General features: G+C 43.3%; 1 protein-coding gene across 1 annotated transcript; it reads right to left on the bottom strand.

Moving 5' to 3' along the window:
* Positions 1-13,262: 13,262 nt before the first annotated feature.
* Positions 13,263-14,411, bottom strand: LOC310956464 (ATP-sensitive inward rectifier potassium channel 1-like; the record flags this gene model as incomplete). The annotated part of the gene is made up of 1 exon (XM_083926689.1): positions 13,263-14,411. The coding sequence occupies exon 1, from the start codon at positions 14,400-14,402 to the stop codon at positions 13,263-13,265; it is 1,140 nt and encodes a 379-aa protein (XP_083782815.1). The 5' UTR covers positions 14,403-14,411.

Raw genomic sequence — 14,411 nt, 5'->3', positions numbered from 1 at the left:
AGTCCAATCCCAATTAGATCATTTTATCACCACCTCCTATCCCCACAGCACTGACGGCCTGAACCAGGCTGTGCGGGATATTAACTCCATATTTGACAGCACAGCATTGCTCTCCAATCTGAAACAATCTGAGTATCAAAGTTCAAATTCAGCTAACGAAAAGTGGTTTGACTCTGACTGCAGGTGTCTGAGAAAAACACTCCGGAAATTATCCAATGAGAAACACCGAGAACCTGACAATCATGAGCTCCGCCTCCAGTACTGGGAAACATTGAAATCCTATAGAAAAACACTGAGAGCTAAAAAGGAGAAGCATGAACAGCGTCAGCTTGAAGAAATTGAGGAGTCCATTGACTCAAACAATTTTTGGAAAAAATGGCATTCATGCAACAAACCAAACAAGGAAGAATTGGCTATTCAAAACGGGGACATATGGAAGAAACATTTTGAAAATCTATACAGTGCAATCACACTGGATTCAGACCAAAATCATCTGCTCAACAAATTAGAAAATCTGGAATCAATCATTAAAGACAACCAAAATCCTTTAGATTATGAGATGAATGAAGGGGAACTGCTGGCTAAGATCCAGAACCTGAAGCCCAGGAAAGCAAGTGGCCCGGATGGCATCTTAAATGAAATGCTCCAGTTTAGCAGCCAGAAAATCAAGACTGCCATGTTAAAATTATTCAATCTCATACTCAACATTGGACATTTTCCTGACACCTGGAGCCAAGGGCTCATCACTCCAATATTCAAAAGTGGAGACAAATATGATCCAAACAATTACAGAGGCATATGTGTCAGCAGCAACCTGGGGAAGTTATTCTGCAGCATCTTAAACAGTCGACTGCAAAACTTCCTCAGGGAGCACAAAGTCCTGAACAAGAGTCAGATTGGTTTTACACCACAACACAGAACCACTGACCACATCTACACCCTGCACAGCCTCATCCAGAAACACGTCCACCACAACAACCACACCATCTTCTCTTGTTTTGTAGATTTCAAGAAAGCATTTGACTCAATTTGGCATCATGGTCTGTTTCTGAAATTACTAGAAAAAGGTATTGGAGGAAAAATCTACGACATTATCAAGACAATGTATATAAATAATAAATGTGCTGTCAAAATTGGAACTAGGGAAACAGACTTCTTCCCACAACATAGAGGAGTGAAGCAGGGGTGCAGTCTGAGCCCCACCCTGTTTAACATTTACATAGACGAACTGGCCAAATCCCTGGAAGAGTCAGAGATCCCTGGTCTCACCCTCTCCGACACAGAAGTCAAATGTTTAATGTTTGCAGATGACCTAATACTGCTCGCTCCATCAGAGGAGGCTCTACAAAAGCAGCTAGATCACCTGCAAAAGTTCTGTCAGACCTGGGCCCTGACCGTAAACCTGGAGAAGACAAAAGTCATGGTCTTTCAGAAACGACGCAAGAGTCAGAATCATCCCCACAGGTTCCACCTGGACCTTACGGACATAGAATACACACACAGCTACACATATCTAGGACTAAATATCACATCGACGGGAAATTTCAATCTGGCCATTAAAGATCTCAGAGACAAAGGCAGAAGAGCTTTCTGGACTATAAAAAAGTCTTCAAACATCGACATCCCTGTCAAAATCTGGATCAAAATATTTCAATCCATAATCGAACCAATCATATTGTATGGTAGTGAAGTGTGGGGCCCGCTCATGAACCAAGACTTCCAAAAATGGGACAAACACCCAATCGAAAGCTTGCACACTGAGATCTGCAAAAGCATCCTCAAAGTTCACAGGAACACCCCCAACAACGGATGCAGAGCTGAACTGGGCCAATTCCCCCTTTTAATTCAGATCCAAAAAAGAGCAATAAAGTTCTACCAACACCTCAGAGCCAGTGAGCCCAGCACCTACCACTACAAAGCCCTACAATGCCAAGAGGAGAGCAAAGGAGGGAGTCCCCTCAGCCAGCTGGTCCACAGGCTGAACTCCAACAGCACCGGGCACCAAGACCGCCCTCACACCATCCAGCCCCACCAAATTATAGCAAAAGAAAAAGACAATTACATCGACTATTGGACATCCACAACCAAAACCCAGAGCAAACTTCAATGCTATTTGGCCCTAAACAGACGATACTCCATGGCAGAGTATCTGAGCTCTGTAACTGAGCCCAGACTGAGAAAAACGTTGACCATGTACAGACTCAGCGACCACAGTCTGGCTTTAGAGAGCGGCAGACACAGGCAGACCTGGCTGTCCAGAGAGGAACGGCTGTGTCGCTTCTGTCCACACAGACAGGTGGAGACAGAGCAACACTTCCTGTTGTACTGCGACACATACACTGATCTCAGAACCCTGATATACACTAAAATCACAGGTTCAACCCCAGACTTCCCCAAACTATCCGACCAAGAAAAGCTACAACATTTACTGGGAGAAAAAAGTGGCACTGCTGTAGATGCAGCGAGATATGTGAACGCCTGCCACAGGAGAAGAGACGACCTGCACAACAACACCTGACATGATTTCCTCCACATGAGTTGACCTGCACACTGATATGCTGCTTATTATTGTTATTGATATCATCATTATTATTATTATTGTTGTTGTTATTGTTATCATCATCATTATTATTATTATTATTATTATCATCATCATTATTATTGTTACTTTTTTCTGTAATTCTGTACGCTTTGGCAATATTGTGAACCACAGTCATGCCAATAAAGCTTGTTGAAATTGAAATTGAAATTGAGAGAGAGAGAGTGTGTGTTAGAGAGAGTGTGTGTGTGAGAGAGAGAGAGGACTGAAGGAAGGATATTTCTGATCTTTGACCTCATTACACAAAGATTACATAATAACAATAACAACAATAATAATGTTTTAATGTAAATGTGGATGCAGTGTTGATTGAGGTTGTTGTTTGCGGACTCTCAAATGCTTTGAACGTTTAATTTCATGTTTAACTGAAAATCTTTGGGACATTTAAAGACATCGCCATGGAAACCAATCTCCTGCATCATTTTGGCTTTTGAAGAAGGAGTAATTATTCGACACAAATCATCTTTTCTCACGTGAAAGAAGGTTAAATTAAAGGTTGTTTGTATTATTGCGGGAATGAGTCCTGACCCCAAGTGAAGGAGTTCAAGTACCTCGGGATCTTGTTCACGACTGAGGGGACGATGGAGCGTGAGTTTGGCCGGAGAATCGGAGCAGCGGGGGCGGAGCTGCAGTCGCTCTACCACACCGTTGTGACCAAAAGAGAGCTGAGGAAGGCAAAGCTCTGGATCTACCCTCAGTCCTGGTTCCTACCCTCACCTGTGGTCATGAAAGCTGGGTCAGGACCCAAAGAACCAGGACACGGGTACAAGCGTGTGAAATGTGTTTCCTCAGGAGGGGGGCTGGAGTCTCCCTTAGAGAGAGGGGGAGAAGTTCAGCATCCGTGAGGAACTCGGAGTAGAGCCGCTGCTCCTCTGTGTTGAAAGGAGCCAGTTGAGGTGGTTCAGGATCATCTGGTAAGGATGAACCCTGGGCGCCTCCCTAGGGAGGTGTTCCAGGCACGTCCAGCTGGGAGGAGGCCTCGGGGAAGACCCAGGACCAGGTGGAGAGATTAGATCTCCACACTGGCCTGGGAACGCCTCAGGATCCCCCAGTTAGAGCTGGTTAATGTGGCCCGGGGAAGGGAAGTTTGGGGTACCCTGCTAAAGCTGCTGCCCCCGCGACCCGACCCCGGATAAGAGGCTGAAGATGAGATGAGATGAGATGAGATGTATGATTGTATCAGCGCTCATTCAAAGACAGTTGCATTAAAGGGCTGTAAGACTTTAAAACAGGTTTTTAATTCATTAAATTAAGATTTAATCTGTTCCCCTGGCACCAAAGAGGGGTATAAATCACAACAAAGGCAAAATAAACAATCTGTAACAGTCAAAATGTTGTTTTAAACATCAAATATTCCCACTTGTTGCATCCATAATAACTGTAACATACGTATAACATAGATTATGATGCATTATTGTGGATTAAACTACAGAACATAAAGGAGTAAAACACGACTTTTGGTACTTTAAAGTTGATTTTAGTACTTTTCCCCCCACACGGTCGACTCCTCTGCATCTTTATTAACGTTTGAGACGATGTGAACGCGTCTCCCTGCGTGTGGAAGCCAGCAGAGCTGTGCTCCTGAATACATTCAGTCCCTTGAGTCGAGTTTAGCATCGTTAAAACCCTCCAGAGTAGGCGTTTGTGCGACACAACGAGCTGTGACGGATCCTTTTCTGAGCCAAAACCATTCCAGCCAAATGATTCTGAGACTTTTTCTATTTTCCAGCCTCCTTTTTTTAAAACCTAGAGAGCCACAGCAAAAGCTCCGCGGCCTCAGCGTTCACCGCGGAAATGTTTGGGCCCACTGACACACGTGAAGCGTGGGCTGCACTCGTCCACGTTACACAACAGCAGCAGCGTCTGTGTGCACACACTCGCAGACGTGAAACTTCACAGACGTGTTTGTTTCAGACTGAGTCACGAAACGTTAAGTAGGTTACAAATACACAGGAGGAGTCGGAGCTGAACAGAGCAGAGAAACATCTATGAGACTGCAACAACTGCAAAGTGGTTCCCAATGTGTGGGTTGAGACCCCACATAGGGGTCAGAGGGTAAGTTTAAAGGGGTCCAGAGTTAATCAGTGGGCTGTCCTGAGTCACCACCGACTCTGATCTGCATATTTATCACTGTAGAAACGACTGATCCATGTATTTATCACTGTAGAAACGACTGATCCGCATATTTATTACTGCAGAAACGACTGATCCATGTATTTATCACTGTAGAAACGACTGATCCATGTATTTATCACTGTAGAAACGACTGATCCATGTATTTATCACTGTAGAAACGACTGATCCATGTATTTATCACTGTAGAAACGACTGATCCGTGTATTTATCACTGTAGAAACGACTGATCCATGTATTTATCACTGTAGAAACGACTGATCTGCATATTTATCACTGTAGAAACGACTGATCCATGTATTTATTACTGTAGAAACGACTGATCCGCGTATTTATCACTGTAGAAACGACTGATCCATGTATTTATCACTGTAGAAACAACTGATCTGCATATTTATTACTGTAGAAACGACTGATCCGCATATTTATTACTGTAGAAACGACTGATCCGCATATTTATTACTGTAGAAACGACTGATCCATGTATTTATCACTGTAGAAACGACTGATCCATGTATTTATCACTGTAGAAACGACTGATCCGCATATTTATCACTGTAGAAACGACTGATCCATGTATTTATCACTGTAGAAACGACTGATCCGCATATTTATTAATGTAGAAACGACTGATCCATGTATTTATCACTGTAGAAACGACTGATCCGCATATTTATCACTGTAGAAACGACTGATCCATGTATTTATCACTGTAGAAACGACTGATCTTCATATTTATCACTGTAGAAACGACTGATCCATGTATTTATCACTGTAGAAACGTCTGATCCGCATATTTATTACTGTAGAAACGTCTGATCCATGTATTTATTACTGTAGAAACGTCTGATCTGCATATTTATCACTGTAGAAACGACTGATCCGCATATTTATCACTGTAGAAACGACTGATCCGCATATTTATTACTGCAGAAACGACTGATCCATGTATTTATCACTGTAGAAACGACTGATCCATGTATTTATCACTGTAGAAACGACTGATCCATGTATTTATCACTGTAGAAACGTCTGATCCATGTATTTATTACAGTAGAAACGACTGATCCGCATATTTATTACTGTAGAAACGACTGATCCATGTATTTATTACTGTAGAAACGTCTGATCCATGTATTTATCACTGTAGAAACGACTGATCCATGTATTTATTACTGTAGAAACGACTGATCCATGTATTTATTACTGTAGAAACGACTGATCCATGTATTTATTACTGTAGAAACGACTGATCCATGTATTTATTACTGTAGAAACGACTGATCCGCATATTTATTACTGTAGAAACGACTGATCCATGTATTTATCACTGTAGAAACGACTGATCCATGTATTTATCACTGTAGAAACGACTGATCTTCATATTTATCACTGTAGAAACGACTGATCCATGTATTTATCACTGTAGAAACGACTGATCCATGTATTTATCACTGTAGAAACGACTGATCCATGTATTTATTACTGTAGAAACGACTGATCCATGTATTTATTACTGTAGAAACGTCTGATCCATGTATTTATTACTGTAGAAACGTCTGATCCATGTATTTATTACTGTAGAAACGACTGATCCATGTATTTATCACTGTAGAAACGACTGATCCATGTATTTATCACTGTAGAAACGACTGATCCGCATATTTATCACTGTAGAAACGACTGATCCGCATATTTATCACTGTAGAAACGACTGATCCATGTATTTATCACTGTAGAAACGACTGATCCATGTATTTATCACTGTAGAAACGACTGATCCATGTATTTATTACTGTAGAAACGACTGATCCATGTATTTATCACTGTAGAAACGACTGATCCATGTATTTATCACTGTAGAAATGACTGATCCATGTATTTATCACTGTAGAAACGACTGATCCATGTATTTATCACTGTAGAAATGACTGATCCATGTATTTATCACTGTAGAAACGACTGATCCGCATATTTATTAATGTAGAAACGTCTGATCCGCATATTTATTAATGTAGAAAAGACTGATCCGCGAAACTTTTCATGTTGCTTTATAAATGAACACTTGAACGCAGGACTGTAACTCGCAGAGGAGTGTTTTTACAGTGTTGTGTTGCTCTCTTGAAGGGTTGAAGTGCGTGAAGCCGCCGTTTCTGTCTCATTTAAAACCATCGCTGTAGAAAAAACGTTTCCGCTGAACAGATTCGACACAAACACACCGTTTTCCAGTAAATCAGATGCTCAGACAGCTGCTCCGGCTGCTGCTCCGCGTAAATATTCATCACATTTACGGTTTAGTCGCGTCTCATCCATTCAGAGGGAGGCCGGACTAATGTACTCAATCTGAATAATGTAGCTTGATCGGGGCGCAGCTGCTTCATATAGACTGGTTTAAAAGTGTCCCGGAGGAATAAGCCAGGGCTCCATGTGATGTACTTGTACAAATGATGTTCTTAAATCATCAGTCAGTCCTAATGTTGCCTCAGAAACGGCACAGTGGGGATTTCCTGTCCCAGCTGGACCAGTTCAACACACCAGTCACGCACCTGCTGGCTTTGAGATAAGAGCTTTTATTATTCCCTCTATCAAACATCTATTTCCTCTGTAAATCTGAACTAATGCGACGTCGAGTCTCTTGCTTTACCTTTACCGTATAGTTCGCCTTCGATAGAGGAATTTGCGGATTCGCTTTCTTCTTCTCTGTGAGTAATTCGGCTTCTTCACAGGTGGTTTGTCACGAATGGTGCGGGGAATAACTCAAATGCAGACACGGACACTGAGTATGAAGTGTCTGGGGCGGCAGCAGCTCAGTCCGTAGGTGACTCGGCTGGGAACTGGAGGGTTGCCGGTACGAGTCCCTGTGTGGACCATGAATGGAGCGTGGACTAGTGGCTGGAGAGGTGCCAGTTCATCTCCTGGGCACTGACGAGGTGCAGTTGAGCAAGGCACCGAACCCCCAACTGCTCTGGGCGCTGGTCACTGGCAGCCCCCTCGCTCTGACATCTCTCCATTAGCTGCATGTATATAGGTCCTGTTTGTGCGTGTGTGTGTGTGTGTGTGTGTATTTCGGGCCTGTGTGTTTGTGACATGATTAATAATAAGAGTGAAAATATCGAATTTACCCGTTGCGGGATAAATAAAGTAATTCTTCTTCTTCTTAAACAAACATTTAATCGGAAAACAAATAACAGACAGAGTGCAGGGAACGCGGAGTGTGGATGACGAAGAGCAAACGTGGGGATCAGGAGACAAACAGGAACAGGTGGTGGACAAACGGGAACTCGGGAAACTACAATATTCAAACAATGGCGGTGAAAGGTTCACGTTGGTGTGATGCGGAGGTGGAGTGTTTACTGCAGATTTGGTCGATGAAAAGATTCAAAAACAGTCGACAAGACGCACAAAAACTCCGAGGTCTACGGAAAGATCTGGAAACAAAGCCACGCATCGCCATGACGTCATCAATGCGTGTGACGTGTTACGGCGTGATGACGTATAGGCAGCAAGAAGCATTCTCCGAGGCCCAGGTAGAGTGAGTACAAACGGGCCTGGAGGGGGGGACAAGGACCCTAAAGCACGGGGCACGGGACGGAGGAACAGTGGGAGTGCGCCCTGAGTGGGAACTGATGTGAGTGTGAATGTGGGGAAATTGAGTGCACGGCAGTAATTACACAGCAAAAATAGGTCCTAAAGGCAGCTCCATTAGCTCCACTAATTAATGAATCATTAAATTGTTAATTAAAAAGCATAATTGCTGCTCAGTGGTTACCTCTGACGCTATAATAATATAATAATAGTCCTTTCTGAGGGAAATGTTCCTGCCTCAGGTGATTTGGAGATTTGAAACTGTCCCTTTATGTAAATGACTCTTTGTGCGTCTGATTATAAGTCAGACTGTGTGATTTCATCCTCACTGCTTATTTAAAATCGCACAGAATAACTTTAACGACACAGATGCATTTGTTTGTCTGCATGGCAGGTTTTTAAATGAATTAACAGGAACCAGTGAAGTATTCATTGTTTGAGCTCTACATGAATCCACAGGGTAAACAATGGGAATTAGAACTAGGCCTGCAGGTAAGGATCATTTTAGACGTTTATTCTGTAAAAGGCAGCTTTCTGGAGCTGGCACTGGCTTTTAATTGCTCGTGTTGTTTGATCAACAGTCTGAAATCTAAAATGTATTTAATATTAAGTGATATAAAACACAGAAAATCCGCGAATACTCGTATTTGACAGTTTTGCATTTATGCTTCTATCCCAATAGCTGGTGGTTAATTTTCCTCAATGATTAATTAACATTTTATAAACAATAAACAACATTTTATGACTTCAGAATTCAGTCTTAAATGTGCTGTGAATCACCTGTAAAGTGGGAAGAATGGACGTGTCAGTGATCTAAAGCAGGTGATGGACATTTATACAAATGTTTTACAGTAAATTATATACAATCAAAAATGTCATTTGATGAAATAAAGGCTGCTGGGGAAGTTCTTCTGCATGCTCGGCTTTAGAAACGTTCATGTTGACGTGTGTGTGTGTGTGTGTGTGTGTGTGTGTGTGTGTGTGTGTGTGTGTGTGTGTGTGTGTGTGTGTGTGTGTGTGTGTGTGTGTGTGTGTGTGTGTGTGTGTGTGTGTGTGTGTGTGTGCCAATATTCGAAACATTCAAGTGACCTTACACATTATGTTTACATGTAAAATGATTGCCCTTTGCTTCCCATGTGGCTCCAGGAGTTGTCAATAAAAAGCGTTCTGGTTTGAGTTTGTCTTGTTTGATATATTGATTATATTGATTATTGTACAAATAGTGTATAAAATATACAGATTACAGCAATAACTGAATAGTTAAAAAGCAACAACAGCACTTTTATTCTTTCTGAAGCAGAAATGCAAAAAGAGCTCAACAGTGTGGTACCGGAAGTGGAAATCCCATTCATTTTCTGCATCAGCACTTTGATTATTCGCCATAATGCGTTAACCACCAAATGTAGACTCACCACGAGCTACGAGAGTGTGTAACGGTGGTTTATGCTCCCGTCAGAGCCACAAGTCCGCGTATTTTCAGTCTTATTTCAAAGAAAACATGTTTTATTCGCGATCTCACGGAGACGTACTACACTACCCACAATCCTTTGCGTTAGAGCGACATCGCTGATTGGTGGAGCTCGCTGTTACCATGGCGAACCCGCGAACGGCTGCCACTGAATTCCACGGATGTTTATTTACACCGTTTTGTGCCTTTTCCTTTCGTTTTCCAACTTTGTTTTTGCGCCGAATCAAACTTTTTACGGTTAAGTTTCATCCCGTAGCTGTTTTTGTTTTGTTCGAAGTTCAAAACTCTTTATTTATTAAGTTTATTAAACTTCAACGGAGTAAATGAACGGGGGAAACCACTTCCGGAACCGAAGCAGTTAGAGAAAAGTGGGCGTTACGATGGAGTTAGCCAAGTTTTTTATGTTTCTCCTTATATTAAAGTTTAATACTGGCGTTAAATCACTCAATGGTCTTTTTAGACACTTACATACATCAAATAAGCCACAGAGACAGTTTCTTTCGTGCATGAACTACAAACGAAGTAATCCAGGAGAGTCGCTAACAGCCGGATGTGGCTAACAGTGATTAGCTTGGGGGAGTACGGTGAAGGCATTCAAAGGTCTTTTTTAACCACTAATGCTGCTGAAAATAACACCAAAATATAAATCTAAAGCACCAATGGGCTCCTTCCTTTGGGATTGACTTTGGTAATCCACTGTAATGGACTTTACTATGAGAGGAGCTGGTACAGGGGCCAGTAGGTAAGTCTTTAAAACACTCTTTAATAAACTCTGGCTTCACTAACTACGCTGTTGCTGCTTTGTTTTCTTCTTCTTTCCTTACTAGGCTTAAGTAAGGGCGCACTCCCACTGTCCATCCGTACCGTGCCCAAGCAAGTTTCACAGCTAAAGTCAGGTTCCTTTGACCAGTGTGAGTGCAACCGTACCGCGCCTAGGAGTAGTACGGTTGCCACCCACGGCCCGTTTGGGAGAGGTGGGCTTTAGTAAAGCACGTTTGCACATGTACGAGCACGAGCGTGCACACGTGTACGAGCACGAGGCCTACGGCGGTTCTGAGGTCATTTCCTGTGCGCCTGTTGGGACATAGAAAAAAGAAGGAGGGACCATGCACGGACATTTCAAACAATGGTGGTGAAAGGTTCACATTGGTGTGATGCGGAGGTGGAGTGTTTACTGCAGATTTGGTCGATGAAAAGATTCAAAAACAGTCGACAAGACGCACAAAAACTCCGAGGTCTACGGAAAGATCTGGAAACAAAGCCACGCATCGCCATGACGTCATCAATGCGTGTGACGTGTTACGGCGTGATGACGTATAGGCAGCAAGAAGCATTCTCCGAGGCCCAGGTAGTGTGAGTACAAACGGGCCTGGGGGGGGGGGACAAGGACCCTAAAGCACGGGGCACGGTACGGATGGACAGTGGGAGTGCGTCCTGAAAGATGAGGTCACTTCTTCCACCTCCATCACACGGGGGGGGGGGGGGGGGGGGGGTAGTGTGGCTTCATCAGCTTAAGAAACACTACTGTATCTTCTCCCTCAGCCCTCTCATCTCCGCCTGCCTTTTCTTCCTGCTCAGCTGCTTCTGACTCACTGTGCCAATCCACTTTTCTCTGTCATTGTTATGCAGATGAAGCCCAGTTAACTCGCCTCTGTAAATCCGAATGGGATGAAAAAGCTACTCCAGGAGAATCCGCCTCACTGACGGGAAGTGTCGGAGCCACTCTTTAAAATGAACTCAACTGCGGCGAAAACCTTCAGAGACTCCCACTTCTGCTGCGACAGGGTCCGTCACTCCAGCACCGAGCATTAGGTGAACGTTTGATCTGACTTGTTATCTGCAGGGAACTGTGTGAGCATCACAAGTATATGAAAGAGAGTCTGCTGGCAGAACTGGGACAGTGTGAAAATAATAAAAACACCACATTTTTATTGCAGCATTAATTGTTTAGAATAATGTTTGTGTGCTCGTCGTGCAGAGCGGCTCTCTGATGCTCTCTAGTGGGTCACAGTTAACACTTCCACCACATCCACCTTCATTTCATTGACTTTAATGTTTTTAACCAGTTGAACACCTTGATTTTACTATTTATACATTGGCTGTGTTGCTTTTATTCATGTTTTTATTAATGTTTTGTAAGGTGTCAACAAATAAAATGTACTATTATTATCATTATTACTACTACAGCACAGCCAGGAGACTTCAGTTCCTTTTTAACAACTGTTTATTTCTCCAAAATTAAATAGTTTGTGCGGATAAAGAGGAGCAGAAAACACGTCTGGGCTGTTGAATCCAAACTGCGCCTCCATGTGAAGGTAAAAGACAGTAGGTGAGGGGGCGTGCACTCTTTAAATCAGTGATAGACCGTCATCATCGGCCGATATTTGGGTTTTTTAGGCTGCAACTAACAACTTTTTTAAAATTATTTGTCAGTTGATAACTCATTTTATTATCGATTAATATGTCAATTACTTTTTCCACTAACTGATTAATCATTTTGTTTATAAAACGCCAGAATTTCTCAATTTCTCCGAGCCTAAAGTGCCCAAATATATTCAGTTGACACCAAATTAAACCACAATATATTCTTATTTATCAAAATACAGATAGTGTTAGTTTAGTACAAGTTTTATAAAATGGAAAAACCATATTTAAGTAAAGTAACACCTGAGTGAATATACTTTTATATATATATAGATATTCCACCTCTGTCAATAATAATTCTTGTTTTCTTGCACATTCTGGCAAAATCAATCAATTCAACGTGGAGATTTATTAAAAAGACATAAAGATTTATTGTATTTGTACGTATTCAACCTTTATTGAACCAGGCATTGGCAAACTAACATGAACAACAAGGAAAAAGAGCTAAGGATGTTATTTTCCCTGAGAGGAAGTTACAAAATCTACAAAATGACGACTGCTCCCATTTCAAATCTCATTTTGCAGCTAATGTCCACATTTTCCTAATTATCAACAAGTTAATGATAAAAACAAAATGCAGTTAGTGTTCAGTCAGAATGATGTGAAATCTCCAAAGGCCTGTCCTACTTTTTACGGTCTTCCGCGCTCTTCATAGCACACAGTTTTCATTAGAACAGGCTCAGACCCTAATCTCCTCTAGACGTACCCACTGTGCCATCCAAAATTTCCCCCCTTTCATTTTTCCATGCGTCAAAACTTCAATCCCTCTTGTTCCCCCTCTTCCACACGCCACCTAGACAAAGTCACAAGTCCCAAAAGTGCTTTGATTGTAATGAGCTGCTGAGCGAAGAGCTTAACTCCCGCTCCAGTTTTAGTTTCTTGTCCGCACTTTGAATATTTCGACGATTAAACGCAAATGTTCACTGGAGGAAGCAAATGTTTCTCCACTGATTCACTCGGCGTCGAGACAGTCTGACTAACAGTGAGACTTTGCTTCAAAGGAAGTGACTTTTCCCCCACACGGTGAGTCACTCGAGCTCCTCTCCTCGCTGCTCACATCTTAGTGATGTCCACGGAGTCGTGAATGTCAATCACCTGAAACCCCAAGTTGTCGATCCCCGACTTCTGCTGGGTGTTGTGGTTTTCTTCGTTGTGGTTCCTTTGTTCTGCGTCTGTTTCGAAGCAGTGGACGCAGTGTGGCGTGGTGACCCGGACGCATTTTGAAAAGTTCGAAAAGTCCACGCGGTACTTTCCCGTCTTGGTGCGGGAGATGATGGGCAGGAAACTGTACCCCCACTGGATCTCCTGAGGGACGTAGGAGGTCCGGACCTGACAGGAGGAGCTGGTGGACTCGGCGGTCCCGTCTAAAAAGACCACCAGTTCAAAGTCCTGGTGGGGGAGAGTGTCCGCTGACAGCTCGTAGAATGGGCTCGATGTGTTGATCACGTGGTAGAGGGTCAAAGGGCAAACAAAAAACAAGTTATCCTTCCCAGCGTCGACCACAAAGTCAATGTCCACCTGGTCCAGAATGATTGTGTCTCCATCTGATGTGATAGTTGTCCTAAGCAGCTTGCCGTAGATCTGGCTGCCGATTAAAAGGGTCTTTCGAAGGTTTGCCACTCGGATCAGGAGACACAGACTTCCTTTCTTCAAGCAGATGACGGCTGTGTCGCTGAAGGTGACCGTCTTTGCCCGTTTTTTGGGTAAGGAGATCTTGGCCAGGATGACGCCACACATGAAACAATTAATGAAGACGCCGATTAGAGATTGGACGATAATTAGAGCCACGGTGCCGGCACAGTGCCCGGTCAGCGCCCTGCCGCCGTACCCAATCGTGGTCTGGGTCTCCAGGGAGTAGAGGAACGCCGTCGTGAGGCCGTTCACATTGTCTATGCACTGGACGTGTCCATCTGTGCGGTTCTGCCCCGTCAGATCCCCGTTGCTCTGTGCGATCCAGTACCACAGCAGGCTGAAAAAGAACCAGCTGCCCGTGAACGAAGCCACGAACAGGAGGAGGACGTAGCGCCAGCGGAGCTCCACAAACGTGGTCCAGAAGTCCATCACGTACGCAAAGTGGTCGCTGCATTCGATGTTGCCGAACTCGATGTTGCAGCGCCCGTCTTTGGTGACCAGGCGAGATTTGTGGCTTGGGCGTCCATCTGGCTGGATGTGGCCCTGGAACACCTGGAGCATCCTGGAGCT

Source organism: Echiichthys vipera, assembly GCF_963691815.1.
Source record: "Echiichthys vipera genome assembly, chromosome: 14".
Taxonomy (NCBI): Eukaryota; Metazoa; Chordata; class Actinopteri; order Perciformes; family Trachinidae; genus Echiichthys; species Echiichthys vipera.
The sequence above is the reverse complement of the archived record's forward strand: the minus strand, read 5'-3'. Positions and strand labels throughout refer to the sequence as shown.